Source organism: Salvelinus sp. IW2-2015, unplaced genomic scaffold, assembly GCF_002910315.2.
Source record: "Salvelinus sp. IW2-2015 unplaced genomic scaffold, ASM291031v2 Un_scaffold467, whole genome shotgun sequence".
Taxonomy (NCBI): Eukaryota; Metazoa; Chordata; class Actinopteri; order Salmoniformes; family Salmonidae; genus Salvelinus; species Salvelinus sp. IW2-2015.
In genome coordinates, this window is record NW_019942558.1 from 577615 (window position 1) to 594109 (window position 16495).

General features: G+C 43.4%; 1 protein-coding gene across 4 annotated transcripts in view; it reads left to right on the top strand.

The window, feature by feature from the left end:
- The window catches only part of LOC112068366 (protein sel-1 homolog 1), a 65425-nt gene that overhangs the window by 35069 nt on the left and 13861 nt on the right, over positions 1-16495 (top strand). For all 4 annotated transcript variants that reach the window (XM_024135505.2, XM_024135504.2, XM_024135506.2 and 1 more), the window contains 8 exons: positions 8287-8449; positions 8801-8854; positions 9005-9064; positions 9190-9271; positions 9540-9694; positions 10198-10254; positions 10379-10447; positions 10644-10721. In XM_024135505.2, coding sequence (XP_023991273.1) covers positions 8287-8449; positions 8801-8854; positions 9005-9064; positions 9190-9271; positions 9540-9694; positions 10198-10254; positions 10379-10447; positions 10644-10721 — 718 coding nt within the window. The remainder of the gene's footprint in view (positions 1-8286; positions 8450-8800; positions 8855-9004; positions 9065-9189; positions 9272-9539; positions 9695-10197; positions 10255-10378; positions 10448-10643; positions 10722-16495) is intronic.

Genomic DNA, 16495 nt, shown 5'->3' on the forward strand with positions numbered 1-16495 from the left:
TGCGCGATGTGACCGTCCCCGGAGCCTGACCAGAAGACCACTTCGTCTGCCCCTTTTACGGCGTCGTTGTTTTGGTTCGCCGGCTGGGATCCGATCCATTGTCCTGGGTGGTTGGCAAAACAGAGGATCCGCTTTGGAAAAGTCGTATTGCTGGTCGTAATGATGGTGAGTTGACGTTGCTCTTATATCCAGTAGTTCCTCCCGACTGTTTGTAATAAAACCTAAGATTACCTGGGGTACCAATGTAAGAAATAACACGTAAAAAAAACTAAATACTGCATAGTTTCCTAGGAACGCGAAGCGAGGCGGCCATCTCTGTCGGCACCGGAAGTACAGTACATATATTGAGCAACATCTCAAGACATCAGTCAGGAAGTTAAAGCTTAGTTGCAAATGGGTCTTCTTAATGGACAATGACCCCAAGCATACTTCCAAAGTTGTGGCAAATGGCTTAAGGACAACAAAGTCAAGGTATTGGAGTAGCCATCACAAAGCCCTGACCTCAATCCTATAGAACATTTGTGGGCAGAACTGAAAAAGTGTGTTCGAGCAAGGAGGCCAACAAACCTGACTCAGTTACACCAGCTTTGTCAGGAGGAATGGGCCAAAATTCACCCAACTTATTGTGGGAAACTTGCGGAGGGCTACCCAAAACGTTTGAGCCAAGTTAAACAATTTAATATTTGGATATTTGGATAACCCCGACCTAGTGAGATATACATGGAGGAGACTTAATCAAGCTAGTCGTCTTGACTACTTTGTCTCTTTCTCTCTTGCATCAAAGGTTAAAAAAGTTTTAATAGGAGACAGAATGCGATCGGATCATCATCTAATTGGCATTCACATAACTCTTATAGATTTTCCACGTGGACGGGGATATTGGAAATGTAATCAAAGTTTACTGGAGGACAACTTATTTTTAACTAAGACAAAATAATCTATAACAGAATTTTTCCAGTATAATATAGGTTCAGCAAATCCCCTTATTGTTTGGGATACCTTTAAATGTACCTTGAGGTCATTCAATTCAATATTCATCAATAATAAAAAATCAGTTTCTGGCTAAAGAGACAAGACTAACAAGGGAAATCCATGAACTAATAGTACAGGTAGATAGCAATAAAAACGACACAACAGAGATACAAAATAAGTTAGAGGAAAAACAAAAAGAACCTGAGGAACGTATTCAAGAATGATCTTATGTAATCTATTACAAAAATAAAGCAAACTGGATGGAATTTTGGAGAAAAATGCAAAGTTCTTCCTGAATCTCCAATACTGGAACGCTAACAAAGTCATCTATGATTCTACGAATTATATTTTAAAAGAGGAAGGTAAATATTTTAGGCAGATGTTCTCTTTTCCGTTTCATCCTCTGCCACTGAATGAAGATTACAGTAAGGAATTCTTTCCAAATAATATAAAAAATTGAAAATTAACAAATGCACAGAAAGATCAGTGTGAAGGCCAAATTACAGAGGAATAATTTTTTGAGGCTATTAAGTCTTTTCAGTCTGGGAAAACCCCAAGGCTTGATGGCATACCGGTAGAGGTATATCAAGCATTTTTTGATATACTAAAAGCTCCATTGTTAGATTGTTTTAACTAATCCTATAGAAATGGAAGTCTGTCAGGTACTCAGCAGGAAGGTCTGATTTCACTATTATTAAAACAAGACCCAGATGGCAAATATAAAGACCCAGTCTATCTAAAAAACTGGAGGCCCCTTACACTTCAGTGTTGTGATGCAAAAATACTAGCCAAATGCATAGCACTCAGAATTATACCGGGTTTTACCAGGTATTGTTCATCCTGATCAGACATGTTTTTTACCTAGACGATACATTGGAGATAATATGACAACTACTAGAAATAATAGAACATCATGAAACATCTAAGAAGCCAGGCCTGGTATTTATAGCAGATTTTGATGACTCAAGTTTTATATTAAGTTCTGGAGTTAGATCCCTGCAATGTCTCATTGAAGATCTAGATAACTTTTCTATACTGGCCACCCCTCATAGCCTGGTTCCTCTCTAGGTTTCTTCCTAGGTGTTGGCCTTTCTAGGGAGTTTTTCATAGCCACCGTGCTTCTACACCTGCATTGCTTGCTGTTTGGGGTTTTAGGCTGGGTTTCTGTACAGCACTTTGAGATATCAGCTGATGTAAGAAGGGCTATATAAATACATTTGATTTGATCTATACTCTCTGGACTAAAACCAAATTATGATGAGTTACAATATTACGTATTGGATCTTTATCTAATACAACTTTTACATTAACATTAACAGCCCTTGCAGTTTACCTATAAAATGGGCTGATGGTGAAGTAGACATACTTGGTGTTCATATCACAAAGATATAAATAAGCTCTCCACAATGAATTTCAATAGAACATTTGTAAAAATAGACAAGTTCCTGCAACCATGGAGAGGTAAATACCTGTCTATTTATGGAAAATTTGCCCTGATTAACTCCTTAGTCATCTCAGTTTACTAATTTACTTATGGTGCTGCCTACTCCTGATGATTCGTTTTTCAAATCATATGAGCGAAAAATATTTGGCTTTATCTGGGACGCTAAACCAGACAAAATAAAGCAAGCCTTTCTATATAATGAATTGGGTGGGTTGAGCCTATTAAATATAAAAGCACTAAACCTCTCTCTAAAAGCTTCACTTATTCAAAAGTTTTACTTGAACCCTAAATGGTTCACAAGTAGATTACTAAGAAAAGCTCATCCATTGTTTAAGAATGGCCTTTTTGCCCTTGTGCAGATTGCCATGTCTCATTTTCGATTAATTGAAAATGATCGTTTTTTCAAAGTATCTCTTTTTCAAACAAGCATTGCAGAGCTGGCTACAATTTAAATTTCATCCCCCAGAAAAGATAGAACAAATATTACAACAAATATTATGCCTGAACTCAAATATGCTGGTTGATAAAATAATTGTATTTATGGGAAAGATGTTTGAAAAGGGTATTTTGTTCTTAAGCAATATTGTAAATTGTAATGGTAGAGTTATGTCCTTCATGGAGTTATCGGAATTGTACGGGAAGGTCTGCTCATTCCAAGAGTACAACCAATTGATTACAGCATTACCCCAAAAATGGAGGAGGCAGGTGGCAGCGGAAGGAGGTAGCGAACTGTCTGTCTGCCAATATAAAGGATCAAAACTGGCAGAGGAATAAAAATAGCAGAAATAGGAAAGTATACCAGTTTCATTTGAGGACCAGGATGTTGACAACTGTGCCATACAGATTGCAAAATAGTTAGGAAGATATTTTTGATGTACCGATCCCATAGTACTGGGTGTATGAGTTGATATACACTGCTCAAAAAAATAAAGGGAACACTAAAATAACACATCCTAGATCTGAATGAATGAACTATTCTTATTAAATACTTTTTCTTTACATAGTTGAATGTGCTGACAACAAAATCACACAAAAATTATCAATGGAAATCAAATTTATCAACCCATGGAGGTCTGGATTTGGAGTCACACTCAAAATTAAATTGGAAAACCACACTACAGGCTGATCCAACTTTGATGTAATGTCCTTAAAACAAGTCAAAATGAGGCTCAGTAGTGTGTGTGGCCTCCACGTGCCTGTATGACCTCCCTACACGCCTGGGCATGCTCCTGATGAGGTGGCGGATGGTCTCCTGAGGGATCTCCTCCCAGACCTGGACTAAAGCATCCGCCAACTCCTGGACAGTCTGTGGTGCAACGTGGCGTTGGTGGATGGAGCGAGACTGATGTCCCAGATGTGCTCAATTGGATTCAGGTCTGGGGAACGGGCGGCGCAGTCATAGCATCATGCTTCCTCTTGCAGGAACTGCTGACACACTCCAGCCACATGAGGTCTAGCATTGTCTTGCATTAGGAGGAACCCAGGCCAACCGCACCAGCATAGGGTCTCACAAGGGGTCTGAGGATCTCATCTCGGTACCTAATGGCAGTCAGGCTACCTCTGGCGAGCCCATGGGGGCTGTGCGGCCCCCCAAAGAAATGCCACCCCACACCATGACTGACCCACCGCCAAACGGTCATGCTGGAGGATGTTGCAGGCAGCAGAACGTTCTCCACGGCGTCTCCAGATTGTCACGTCTGTCACATGTGCTCAGTGTGAACCTGCTTTCATCTGTGACGAGCACAGGGCCAGTGGCGAATTTGCCAATCTTGGTGTTCTCTGGCAAATGCAAACGTCCTGCACGGTGTTGGGCTGTAAGTACAACCCCCACCTGTGGACGTCGGGCCCTCATACTACCCTCATGGAGTCTGTTTCTGACCGTTTGAGCAGACACATGCACATTTGTGGCCTGCTGGAGGTCATTTTGCAGGGCTCTGGCAGTGCTCTCCTGCTCCTTCTTGCACAAAGGCGGAGGTAGCGGTCCTGCTGCTGGGTTGTTGCCCTCCTACGGCCTCCTCCTTTTCTCCTGATGTACTGGCCTGTCTCCTGGTAGCGCTCCATGCTCTGGACACTACGCTGACAGACACAGCAAACCTTCTTGCCACAGCTCGCATTGATGTGGCCATCCTGGATGAGCTGCACTACCTGAGCCACTTGTGTGGGTTGTAGACTCCGTCTCATGCTACCACAGAGTGAAAGCACCGCCAGCATTCAAAAGTGATCAAAACATCAGCCAGGAAGCATAGGAACTGAGAAGTGGTCTGTGGTCACCACCTGCAGAACCACTCCTTTATTGGGGGTGTCTTGCTAATTGCCTATAATTTCACCTGTTGTCTATTCCATTTGCACAACAGCATGTGAAATTTATTGTCAATCAGTGTTGCTTCCTAATGGACAGTTTGATTTCACAGAAGTGTGATTGACTTGGAGTTACATTGTGTTGTTTAAGTGTTCCCTTTATTTTTTTGAGCAGTGTATAAAACAATGCAAGATTCAAGACTTCGTGCTTTTCAGCTAAAATTATTATACAGCATTCTTGCCACCAATTTTTATTTTTTAATATTTGGGGCATAAAATCATAAAAGCTCTGCAGATTTTGTTGTGAGGATACAGAATCAATAGACCATTTATTTTGGTATTGCCCTCAGGTAGCCTGTTTCTTGTCTCAGGTTCAGGAATGGCTGAAAATGGATAGCATTGATCTAAAATTGACCCTAAAATAGTACGGTTAGGAGATCTGGAGAGACCGGGTCAGTCAATTACTATTATACTGATACTCTTAGTAAAAGTATTTATCTTCAACTCGCAATCTGTGGATTCTATTCGATTAGATAGATTGAAATTGTACGTTAAAACTTCTTGTCAATAGGGGGGCGCTGTTTTCACTTTGGAAAAAATCGTGCCCAAATGAAACGGCCTCGTACTCTTTTCTAGATCATACAATATGCATATTATTATTACTATTGGATAGAAAACACTCAGAAGTTTCTAAAACTGTTTGAATTATGTCTGTGAGTAAAACAGAACTCATTTTGCAGCAAACTTCCATGCAGGAAGTGAAAAATCTGAAAACGAGGCTCTGTTCCAGGGCCTGCCTATTCAATTGCCTTATATTTATCGATATGCATGCACTTCATACGCCTTCCACTAGATGTCAACAGGCAGTGGAAGGTGGAATGGGGTGTCTAGCTTGATCTGAGGTCGAACAAGAGCTTTTGGAGTGGCAGGTCAGGAATTTCCTTTGTCTACCAAGGCGCGCGAAGCACCTCAATATTGTCTTCTGATAAGCGTTCGGTTTACACGGCGAATATTTCCGGCTCTGATTTTATTTGATACATGTGATAATAACATCGTAAAGTAGGTTTTTTCAACCGAGTTTTATCAGATTATTCAACGTTTATTGGGACTTTTGGAGTTTTCCGTTCTTTGCGTCGAGAGAAAATGGGAACGTTATCAACATTGGCTAGCATTGTGGCGCGAATTCGACAGAAGAAAAGGACATTCTAAAACCAAACAACGATTTATTCTGGACCAAGGACTCCTTGTACAAGATTCTGATGGAAGCTCAGCAAAAGTAAGAACAATTTATGATGTTATTTCGTATTTCTGTGGAAAATGTTGATTCCTATTCTCTACCGTTTTGGCGAGCGCTGTCTCGCAATAACAAACGCAAGCTGTTTGTTATGGTAAAGTTATTTTTAAAAATCTAACACGGCGGTTGCATTAAGAACCAGTGTATCTTTCATTTGCCATACAACAAGTATTTTTATGTAAAGTTTATGATGAGTTCTTTGGTCAGATTAGGTGAGTGTCCAAAATATCTCTGGAGATTCTGGTGAATCGATGCTACGTATTCACAATGTATAATCAGGATTTGTAGCTCTAAATATGCACATTTTCGAACAAAACATAAGTGTATTGTATAACCTGATGTTATAAGACTGTCATCTGATGAAGTTGTTCAAGGTTAGTGATTCATTTTATATCTTTTGCTGGTTTTTGCGATAGCTACCTTTTGCGGTGAATAAATGCATTTGTGCGTTTGGCTATTGTGGTAAGCTAATATAATTCTATATTGTGTTTTTCGCTGTAAAACACTTAAAAAATCGGAAATATTGGCTGGATTCACAAGATGTTTATCTTTCATTTGCTGTACACCATGTATTTTTCATAAATGTTTTATGATGAGTATTTATGTATTTCACGTTGCTCTCTGTAATTATTCTGGCTGCTTCGGTGCTATTTGTGATGGTAGCTGCAATGTAAAACTATGATTTATMCCTCAAATATGCAAATTTTTTGAACAAAACATAAATGTATTGTATAACATGTTATAAGACTGTCATCTGATGAAGTTGTTTCTTGGTTAGTGACTAATTATATCTCTATTTGGTCTGTTTTGTGATAGCTACCTATGCGGTAGAAACATGGTGAAAATATGCGGTTGAGTCTTTGGCTATTATGGTTAGCTAATAGAAATACATATTGTGTTTTCGCTGTAAAACATTTTAAAAATCGGAAATGATGGCTGGATTCACAAGATGTATATCTTTCATCTGCTGTATTGGACTTGTGATTTCATGAAAATTATATTATATGATATCCCTGTCCCGTTAGGCTAGGCTATGCTAGTCAGCTTTTTTGATGAGGAGGATCCCGGCTCCGGGAGAGAGAAGTGGTAGAGGTTTTAAACACCACAGCATAGTTGAAAGATCTATGTTGCGTAGAAATCCTAAGAGGCTGGGCAGCAGAGATAGGTGGGATGGGCTGAGGGAAGCTGAGGGTTGGGATGTGGAATTGGAGACAAGTGGGAGTGGAGTTGTTGTGCTGGAGATAGAATGATGGTCAAAGATATAAGTAAAAAATAAAGTCAAAATACAAAAAAGTATGTTTGAATGACACTGAGGGGCAGTGTTTTTACAGCTAATGCCGGTTTGCCTGAGGCTGATGCCGTGCAGGTGTTTGTACACATGCATATACACACACTCTCATTCAAATATATGCATACAAGAACACACACATACATGTAATAGTGCCAGACATGCACACAAACATATACARTTGGCATTGCTGTTATGATTTTAGTTGTCCTTGATGTCTTTTTTAATTTTTTATTGTTGTTTGCTGTTTTCTTCTGTCTTTCTTTTTTCGCTTTAGTTCGTTCTCTTGGTTGTTGGTGCATTGGGGGGTTCTTAGGGGTGGGGAATGGAATTAATTGTATTTATTTTTTATTTTTCTTCTTGGAGGGGACTGTGGGAGAGGTCTTGAATGGTTGTAGGACAGCTATTGGGGAACTGTGGGGGGGGGGTCTTGGAGGGTTCGGGTTCACGTTTTTTGGCCTGGTGGTAGATCTGTCAACGTGCCCTTGAGCAGGGCATTGACCCTGGATGCTTCTGTGTGTCACTCTGAATGGGAGTCTGTTGGATGACTTGTATGGTGTAGTTGTTAAGCGGCTTCACTGCAAGTATATTGTATGTTTTGGATATTCAATAAAAAATGTAATATCCACTTTGACATTATGAGGTATTCTGTGTAGATCAGTGACACAAAATATACATTTAAGCAATTTTAAATTCAGGCTGTAAAAGGATGTGAAATACTTTCTGAAAGCTTTGATATGCTTGCAGGGCTGCGTGTGTCTTGTCACTAATCTGGACCACAACACCTTTTTCCCGATTTGGGGCAGTCCTACTCCTTTCTTATTTTGTATCTGTATCTATCTTGGACAGGATCGACAGAGAGAAAGGAAGGAGGAAAGATATTGCTAGAGCAGTGGGTTGGATTGGATTGTTCTATAGGAGACCGCTAGACCACCGCAGGCTACATCCACACACCTTTAACTTCTCAATCTTCATCTTATTCCTCACCAGGTTGTATGAGAAGCTAGTGAAGGTGGCGTGGAAAGGCCACCACAAGGCCATGGAGAAGGTGGCCTACGCCATGCTGTTTGGAGACTATATGACCCAGAATATCCCCAAGGCCAAGGAGCTGTTTGAGAAGCTGGCCCTGGAGGGCTCACCTAAAGCTCAGATGGTAATGGAACATTCCTATTTAAACTTAATGGATCCAGGGTAGACATTTTAAACACGCTCTGTTGATGCTTAGGGCTACAGCCAGACAGCTTTTGTCTTAAAATGACGGATTGAGTTGATGGTTTTTCAATGGGAGTCGTCCGTTGATGAACAGAGATGAATGTCCTTCAAAAATAAGCACAGTATGTCCGTCGTCTTACATATGAAACTTGCTTTAAAGTATATGACTTGAATAGAAATGTGGACTGACGAAAACTAACAATTATTGTATGCGTATACTATTTCATCTATGTTCATGCATCTCTGTGTGGTCGTAGGTATTCTAACGCTCCACCCCGGTATCTTCCAACAGGCACTTGGTTTCTTGTACGCTGCTGGGTTAGGAATGAACTCCAGTCAAGCAAAGGTACCGACATCCAGCCTCTCCTTCTTTCCATGTCGCCTATATACTGATGAAAAGCTGTGTTTGTTCAGAGGCAGCTTTCTTAGATAATATGGAGTTACCTCCTTAACCAGGAATGTAAAGTAAATGCATAACTCCTCAACTCTGTTTCAGGCGTTGGTTTACTACACCTTCGGGGCTTTGGGTGGAAACCTGGTGGCTCATATGATTCTGGTGAGCTACTTCTGCTTTTTGTAGATTTTAATAGAGAAGCCTTATGATGTGTATTGTTTCTCTCTTATGGATATATACTGTATGATGATTGACCTGTTCTCCCTTTGCTACCATTCTCTCTTTAGGGATACCGATACTGGGGTGGTGTGGGTGTGCCCCAGAGCTGCGAATCAGCACTGACGCACTACAGACTGGTGGCCAATCATGGTAAGAAGCCACCTACTACCGACCAATTGAACACTTTCACTATCTCAGATGACAGTTTGTCAGTGTTTCGAATGGAGAACGCCTGCATCTGAACAGCCCGAAACGAGCATGTGCAGTAGAGTTTAAAAAGTAGATGTTCCAGAATCTCAGCAAACTGATCAAACAAAAGCAAAGGCTGCAACTCAACTGTGTTTCAAAAAAAATATCAATTTTATTCACAGAGCAATTTATGGCGGGAAACATTGTCTTTCTCTCACCCACTCTCCAGTGGCCAGTGACGTGTCCCTGACTGGGGGCAGTGCGGTGCAGAGGGTGCGTCTGCTGGACGAGGTGGAGAACCCGGGCTCTACCAGCGGCATGCTGGAGGAAGACCTGATCCAGTACTACCAGTTCCTGGCTGAGAAGGGAGATGTACAGGCCCAGGTTAGGGTTCAGATGGGGAAGACTGCTCTGAGTGATTTTCTTTGAATAGGAAATTCTTTGGAATTCTTTGGCGATGGGGAAAAAGCAATCGGTGTAAACGTGAAGCACTAAAACTAAGTTGAAAGTATGTAGAAAAGATAAAAGCCTTGACATTTGTTTCATGATGTCATTTTTGAGAACTAACAATCACCAAAGTTAAAGCGAGACAGTCAGGGAAAGTAGAAAATTCCATAAATTATGAATTCGGGGCATTATACCGATTATACACTTCCTCGCACTTGCAGGAGTTAAAGGAAGTAAACAAATTCCTTTCTGAGTCTTGATTTTCACGTTTCTCTGGCGCGTGCACTGGCTTGCATAGCTATAGTATGATCATGAGTAAGCGTGTAATGATTGAAAGGGTGGATTCTGGTCAAATGTAGTGCACTATATAGGGAATATGGCGCCATTTGGGACTCATACGTCATGTTTCGTGCCATGACCCCATGCTTTGTCCACAACAGGTGGGACTGGGCCAGCTGCATCTGTACGGTGGTCGGGGGGTGGAGCAGAACCACCAGGTAAACTCTCGCTAACCCATTTTCAAATTATTCAAACACTAGCTCTATGTCGTGCTCACTCTTGTATTCAATGTGAAGTTGTTGTGTGGAGTTGGTCACAAATGAAATGTTTGTTTGTCGACAGCGGGCCTATGATTACTTCAACCAGGCAGCGAATGCGGGGAACACACATGCCATGGCCTTCCTTGGGAAGGTAAGATTATTACATGATCTTATAGGCCTGTAGCACTGGGTAGAAATAAATAAGTAACGCAAACCTTACTCTGTGGCTGTGCTACTTTCCAGTGGTTTCTCCTCATGCTCCCTTCTCTCCCCTTCTCTTTATTCTATTTTCCTCTCTGTCTCGCTCTGTCTGTCTCTCGCTCTGTCTGTCTCTCGCTCTCTGTCAGATGTACTCGGATGGCAGTGAGTACTTGTCTCAGAACAATGAGACGGCCCTGCAGTACTTCAAGAAGGCCTCTGACCTGGTGAGTGTCCAAATCTTAGAAATAGAATCACTGGTGTGGACATTATTTCTGTGGTCCAACCATGGATTGTTATACATCCATAATGATATATGTATAACTCTGTGTTTTCTTAATATTTCCTTTTATCAAATTATTCACTTCTTTGGGTATCTTATACATAGGCCACAGTGCCTGTAAGAATTACCTATATAAGAATCCACTGTTCATAGTGGTCAAAAACTGCTGGGACAGAAACATTCCTATACATCGCTTTTCAATGACCACATGGTTTTTCAGGATCGATCAGTTACAGTTGAAGTCGGATGTTTACATACACCTTAGCCAAATATATTTAAACTCAGTTTTTCACAATTCCTGACATTTCATCCTAGTAAAAATTCCCTGTCTTAGGTCAGTTAGGATCACCACTTTATTTTAAGAATGTGAAATGTCAGAATAATAGTTGAGAGTGATTTATTTCAACTTTTATTTCTTTCATCACATTCCCAGTGGGTCAGAAGTTTACATACACTCAATTAGTATTTGGTAGCATTGCCTTTAAATTGTTTAACTTGGGTCAAATGTTTTGGGTAGCCTTCCACAAGCTTCTCACAATTTTGACCCATTGCTCCTGACAGAGCTGATGTAACTGAGTCAGGTTTGTAGGCCTCCTTGCTCGCACACGCTTTTTCAGTTCTGCTCACACATTTTCTATAGGATTGAGGTCAGGGCTTTGTGATGGCAACTCCAATACCAATACCTTGACTTTGTTGTCCTTAAGCCATTTTGTCACAACTTTGGAAGTTTGCTTGGGGTCATTGTCCATTTGAAAGACCCATTTGCGACCAAGCTTTAACTTCCTGACTGATGTCTTGAGATGTTGCTTCAATATATCCACATAATTGTCATTCCTCATGATGCCATCTCTTTTGTGAAGTGCAGCAGTCCGTCCTGCAGCAAAGCACACCCCACAACATGATGCTGCCACCCCCGTGCTTCACGGTTGGGATGGTGTCTTCGGCTTGCAAGCATTCCCCTTTTTCCTCCAAACATAACAATGGTCATTATGGCCAAACAGTTCTATTTTTAGACCAGAGGACATTTCTCCAAAAAGTACGATCTTTGTCCCCATGTGCAGTTGCAAACCGTAGTCTGGCTTTTTATGGCGGTTTTGAACAATGGCTTCTTCCTTGCTGAGCGGCCTTCCTTGCTGAGCGGTTATGTCATATACGACTCGTTTTACTGTGGATATAGATACTTTGTACCTGTTTCCTCCAGCATGTTCACAAGTTCCTTTTCTGTTGTTCTGGGATTGATTTGCACTTTTCGCACCAAAGTATGTTCATCTCTAGGAGACAGAACACGTCTACTTCCTGAGCGGTATGACGGCTGCGTGGTCCCATGGTGTTAATACTTGCGTACTATTGCCTGTACAGATGAACGTGGTACCTTCAAGCATTTGGAAATTGCTCCCAAGGATGAACCAGGTCTACATTTTTTGTTTCTGAGGTCTTGGCTGATTTCTGATTTTCCATGATGTCAAGCAAAGAGGCACTGAGTTTGAAGGTAGGTCTTGAAGTACATCCACGGGTACACCTCCAATTGACGTCAATTAGCCTATCAGAAGCTTCTAAAGCCATGACATCATTTTCAGGAATTTTCCAAGCTGTTTAAAGGCACAGTCAACTTAGTGTATGTAAATGTTACGGCTCTCGTTGGTGGTAGGAAGAGTGACCAATGTGGAAAGTGTTCATTTACATTTACATTTACATTTAAGTCATTTAGCAGACGCTCTTATCCAGAGCGACTTACAAATTGGTGCATTCACCTTATGAAATCCAGTGGAACAACCACTTTACAATAGTGCATCTAACTCTTTTAGGGGGAGGGTGGGGTTAGGAGGATTACTTTATCCTGGTATTCCTTAAAGAGTGGGGTTTCAGGTGTCTCCGGAAGGTGGTGATTGACTCCGCTGACCTGGCGTCGTGAGGGAGTTTGTTCCACCATTGGGGTGCCAGAGCAGCGAACAGTTTTGACTGGGCTGAGCGGGAACTGTACTTCCTCAGAGGTAGGGAGGCGAGCAGGCCAGAGGTGGATGAACGCAGTGCCCTTGTTTGGTTGTAGGGCCTGATCAGAGCCTGAAGGTACGGAGGTGCCGTTCCCCTCACAGCTCCGTAGGCAAGCACCATGGTCTTGTAGCGGATGCGAGCTTCAACTGGAAGCCAGTGGAGAGAGCGGAGGAGCGGGGTGACGTGAGAGAACTTGGAAGGTTGAACACCAGACGGGCTGCGGCGTTCTGGATGAGTTGTAGGGGTTTAATGGCACAGGCAGGGAGCCCAGCCAACAGCGAGTTGCAATAATCCAGACGGGAGATGACAAGTGCCTGGATTAGGACCTGCGCCGCTTCCTGTGTGAGGCAGGGTCGTACTCTGCGAATGTTGTAGAGCATGAACCTACAGGAACGGGTTCACCGCCTTGATGTGAGTTGAGAACGACAGGGTGTTGTCCAGGATCACGCCAAGGTTCTTAGCGCTCTGGGAGGAGGACACAATGGAGTTGTCAACCGTGATGGCGAGATCATGGACGGGCAGTCCTTCCCCGGGAGGAAGAGCAGCTCCGTCTTGCCGAGGTTCAGCTTGAGGTGTGATCCGTCATCCACACTGATATGTCTGCCAGACATGCAGAGATGCGATTCGCCACCTGTTATCAGAAGGGGGAAAGGAGAAGATTAATTGTGTGTCGTCTGCATAGCAATGATAGGAGAGGCCATGTGAGGATATGACAGAGCCAAGTGACTTGGTGTATAGCGAGAATAGGAGAGGCCTAGAACAGAGCCCTGGGACACCAGTGTGAGAGCACGGGTGCGGAAGACAGATTCTCGCCACGCCACCTGGTAGGAGCGACCTGTCAGTAGGACGCAATCCAAGCTGGGCCGCCCGGAGATTGCCAGCTCGGAGAGGTGAGAGGAGGATCTGATGGTTCACAGTATCGAAGGCAGCGATAGGTCTAGGAAGGATGAGAGCAGAGGAGAGAGAGTTAGCTTTAGCAGTGCGGAGCGCCTCCGTGACACAGAGAAGAAGCAGTCTCAGTTGAATGACTAGTCTTGAAACCTGACTGATTTGGATCAAGAAGGTCATTCTGAGAGAGATAGCAGGAGAGCTGGCCAAGGACGCACGTTCAAGAGTTTTGGAGAGAAAAGAAAGAAGGGATACTGGTCTGTAGTTGTTGACATCGAGGGATCGAGTGTAGGTTTTTTCAGAAGGGGTGCAACTCTCGCTCTCTTGAAGACGGAAGGACGTAGCCAGCGGTCAAGGATGAGTTGATGAGCGAGGTGAGGTAAGGGAGAAGGTCTCGCGGAAATGGTCTGGAGAAGAGAGAGGGGATAGGTCAAGCGGGCAGTTGTTGGGCGCCGGCGTCCACAAGACGCGAGATTTCATCTGGAGGAGAGAGGGGAGAAAGAGGTCAAAGCACAGGGTAGGGCAGTGTGAGCAGAACCAGCGTGTCGTTTGACTTAGCAAACGAGGATGGATGTCGTCGACCTTCTTTTCAAAATGGTTGACGAAGTCATCTGCAGAGAGGGAGGAGGGGGGAGGAGGGGAGGAGGATTCAGAGGGAGGAGAAGGTGAAAGAGCTTCTAGGGTTAGAGGCAGATGCTTGGAATTTAGAGTGGTAGAAAGTGGCTTAGCAGCAGAGAAGAAGAGGAGAAAGTAGAGAGGAGGGAGTGAAGAAGGATGCCCAGGTCCGCAGGGAGGCGAGTTTTCCTCCATTTCCGCTCGGCTGCCCGGAGCCCTGTTCTGTGAGCTCGCAGTGAGTCGTCGAGCCACGGAGCAGGAGGGAGGACCGAGCCGGCCTGGAGATAGGGGACATAGAGAGTCAAAGGATGCAGAAAGGGAGGAGAGGAGGGTGAGGAGCAGAATCAGGAGATAGGTGAGAAGGTTTGAGCAGAGGAAGAGATGATAGATGGAAGAGGGAGAGAGTAGCGGGGGAGAGAGAGCGAAGGTTGGACGGCGCGATACATCCGATAGGGCAGTGTGGGAAGTGTTAGATGAGAGCGAGAGGAAAAGGATACAAGGTAGTGGTCGGAGACTTGGAGGGGAGTTGCAGTGAGATTAGTGGAAGAACAGCATCTAGTAAAGATGAGGTCAAGCGTATTGCCTGCCTTGTGAGTAGGGGGGGAAGGTGAGAGGGTGAGGTCAAAAAAGAGGAGAGAGTGGAAAGAAGGAGGCAGAGAGGAATGAGTCAAAGGTAGACGGTGGGGAGGTTAAAGTCACCCAGGACTGTGAGAGGTGAGCCATCCTCAGGAAAGGAGCTTATCAGGCGTCAACTCATTGATGAACTCTCCAAGGGACCTGGAGGCGATAAATGATAAGGATGTTAAGCTTGAGGGCTGGTAACTGGACAGCATGGAATTCAAAGGAGGCGATAGACAGATGGGTCAGGGGAGAAAAGAGAATGTCCACTTGGGAGAGATGAGGATCCCAGTGCACCGCCCCGCTGACCAGAAGCTCTCGGGTGTGCGAGAACACGTGGCAGACGAGGCGAGAGCAGTAGAGTAGCAGTGTTGTCAGTGGTAATCCATGTTTCCGTCAGTGCCAAAAGGTCGAGGGACTGGAGGGACGCATAGGCTGAGATGAACTCTGCCTTGTTGCTGCAGATCGGCAAGTTCCAGAGGCTGCCGGAGACCTGGAACTCCACGTGGGTCGTGCGCGCTGAACACCAGGTTAGAATGGCGGCGCCACGCGGTGTGAAGCGTTTGTATGGTCTGTGCAGAGAGGAGAGAAGAGGGATAGACAGACACATAGTTGACAGGCTACAGAAGAGGCTACGCTAATGCAAAGGAGATAGAATGACAAGTGACTACACTGTGTTCAGGGAAGTTAAGTTTACGTTGCAAAAATAAAATAAAATCTTATTGACTAAAATGATATAGTACTGCTGGCGGTGAAGTAGGCTGGCTAGCAGTGGCTGCGTTGTTGACTTTGTTTGAACGTGTAGCTGGCTAGGTAACCTCGACAATTTCTCAAAAACTACACAATTATCTTGGATACAAGGACAGCAAAGACAACTATGTAGCTAGCTAACACTAAGCTAATCAAGTCGTTCCGTTGTAATGTAAGTTGTAGTGTGAGTTTCTACAGTGCTGCTATTCGGTAGAAGTTGCTAACTAGGATGTTAGCTAGCAGTGTTGACTAGGTAGGAGACGGCAGCGCAGGGCGGTGGACGAAATAGCTGGCTAGTTAACCGAATAATTACTCAAACCAACTCTAAGCTACACAATTATCTTAGATACAAAGATAGCAAAGACAACTATGTAGCCAGCTAACACTACACTAATCAAGTCGTTCCGTTTAATGTAATCGTTTCTCCAGAGCTGCTATGTTGCTATTCGGTGCTAGCTGCCTAGCTAGCAGTGTTGACTACGTTACGTTACGAGAATAGCTGGCTAGTTAACCGAATAATTACTCTAACCAACTCTAAGCTACCACAATTATCTTAGATACAAAGATAGCATAGAGAACTGGGTAGCCAGCTAACACTACACTAATCAAGTCGTTCCGTTGTAATGTAATCGTTTCTCCAGTGCTGCTATGCTGCTGTGCTGCTATTCGGTGGCTAGCTAGCAGTGTTGACTACGTTGTTACGTTCGGACGAAAATAGCTGGCTAGCGAACCTCAATAACCCCAATAACTACTCAATTATCTTTGATACAAAGACGGATATGTAGCTCGTTAAGATCAAACAATCAAACCGTTGTACTGTAATGAAAATGAATGAAATGGTAAAACTACCTGTGG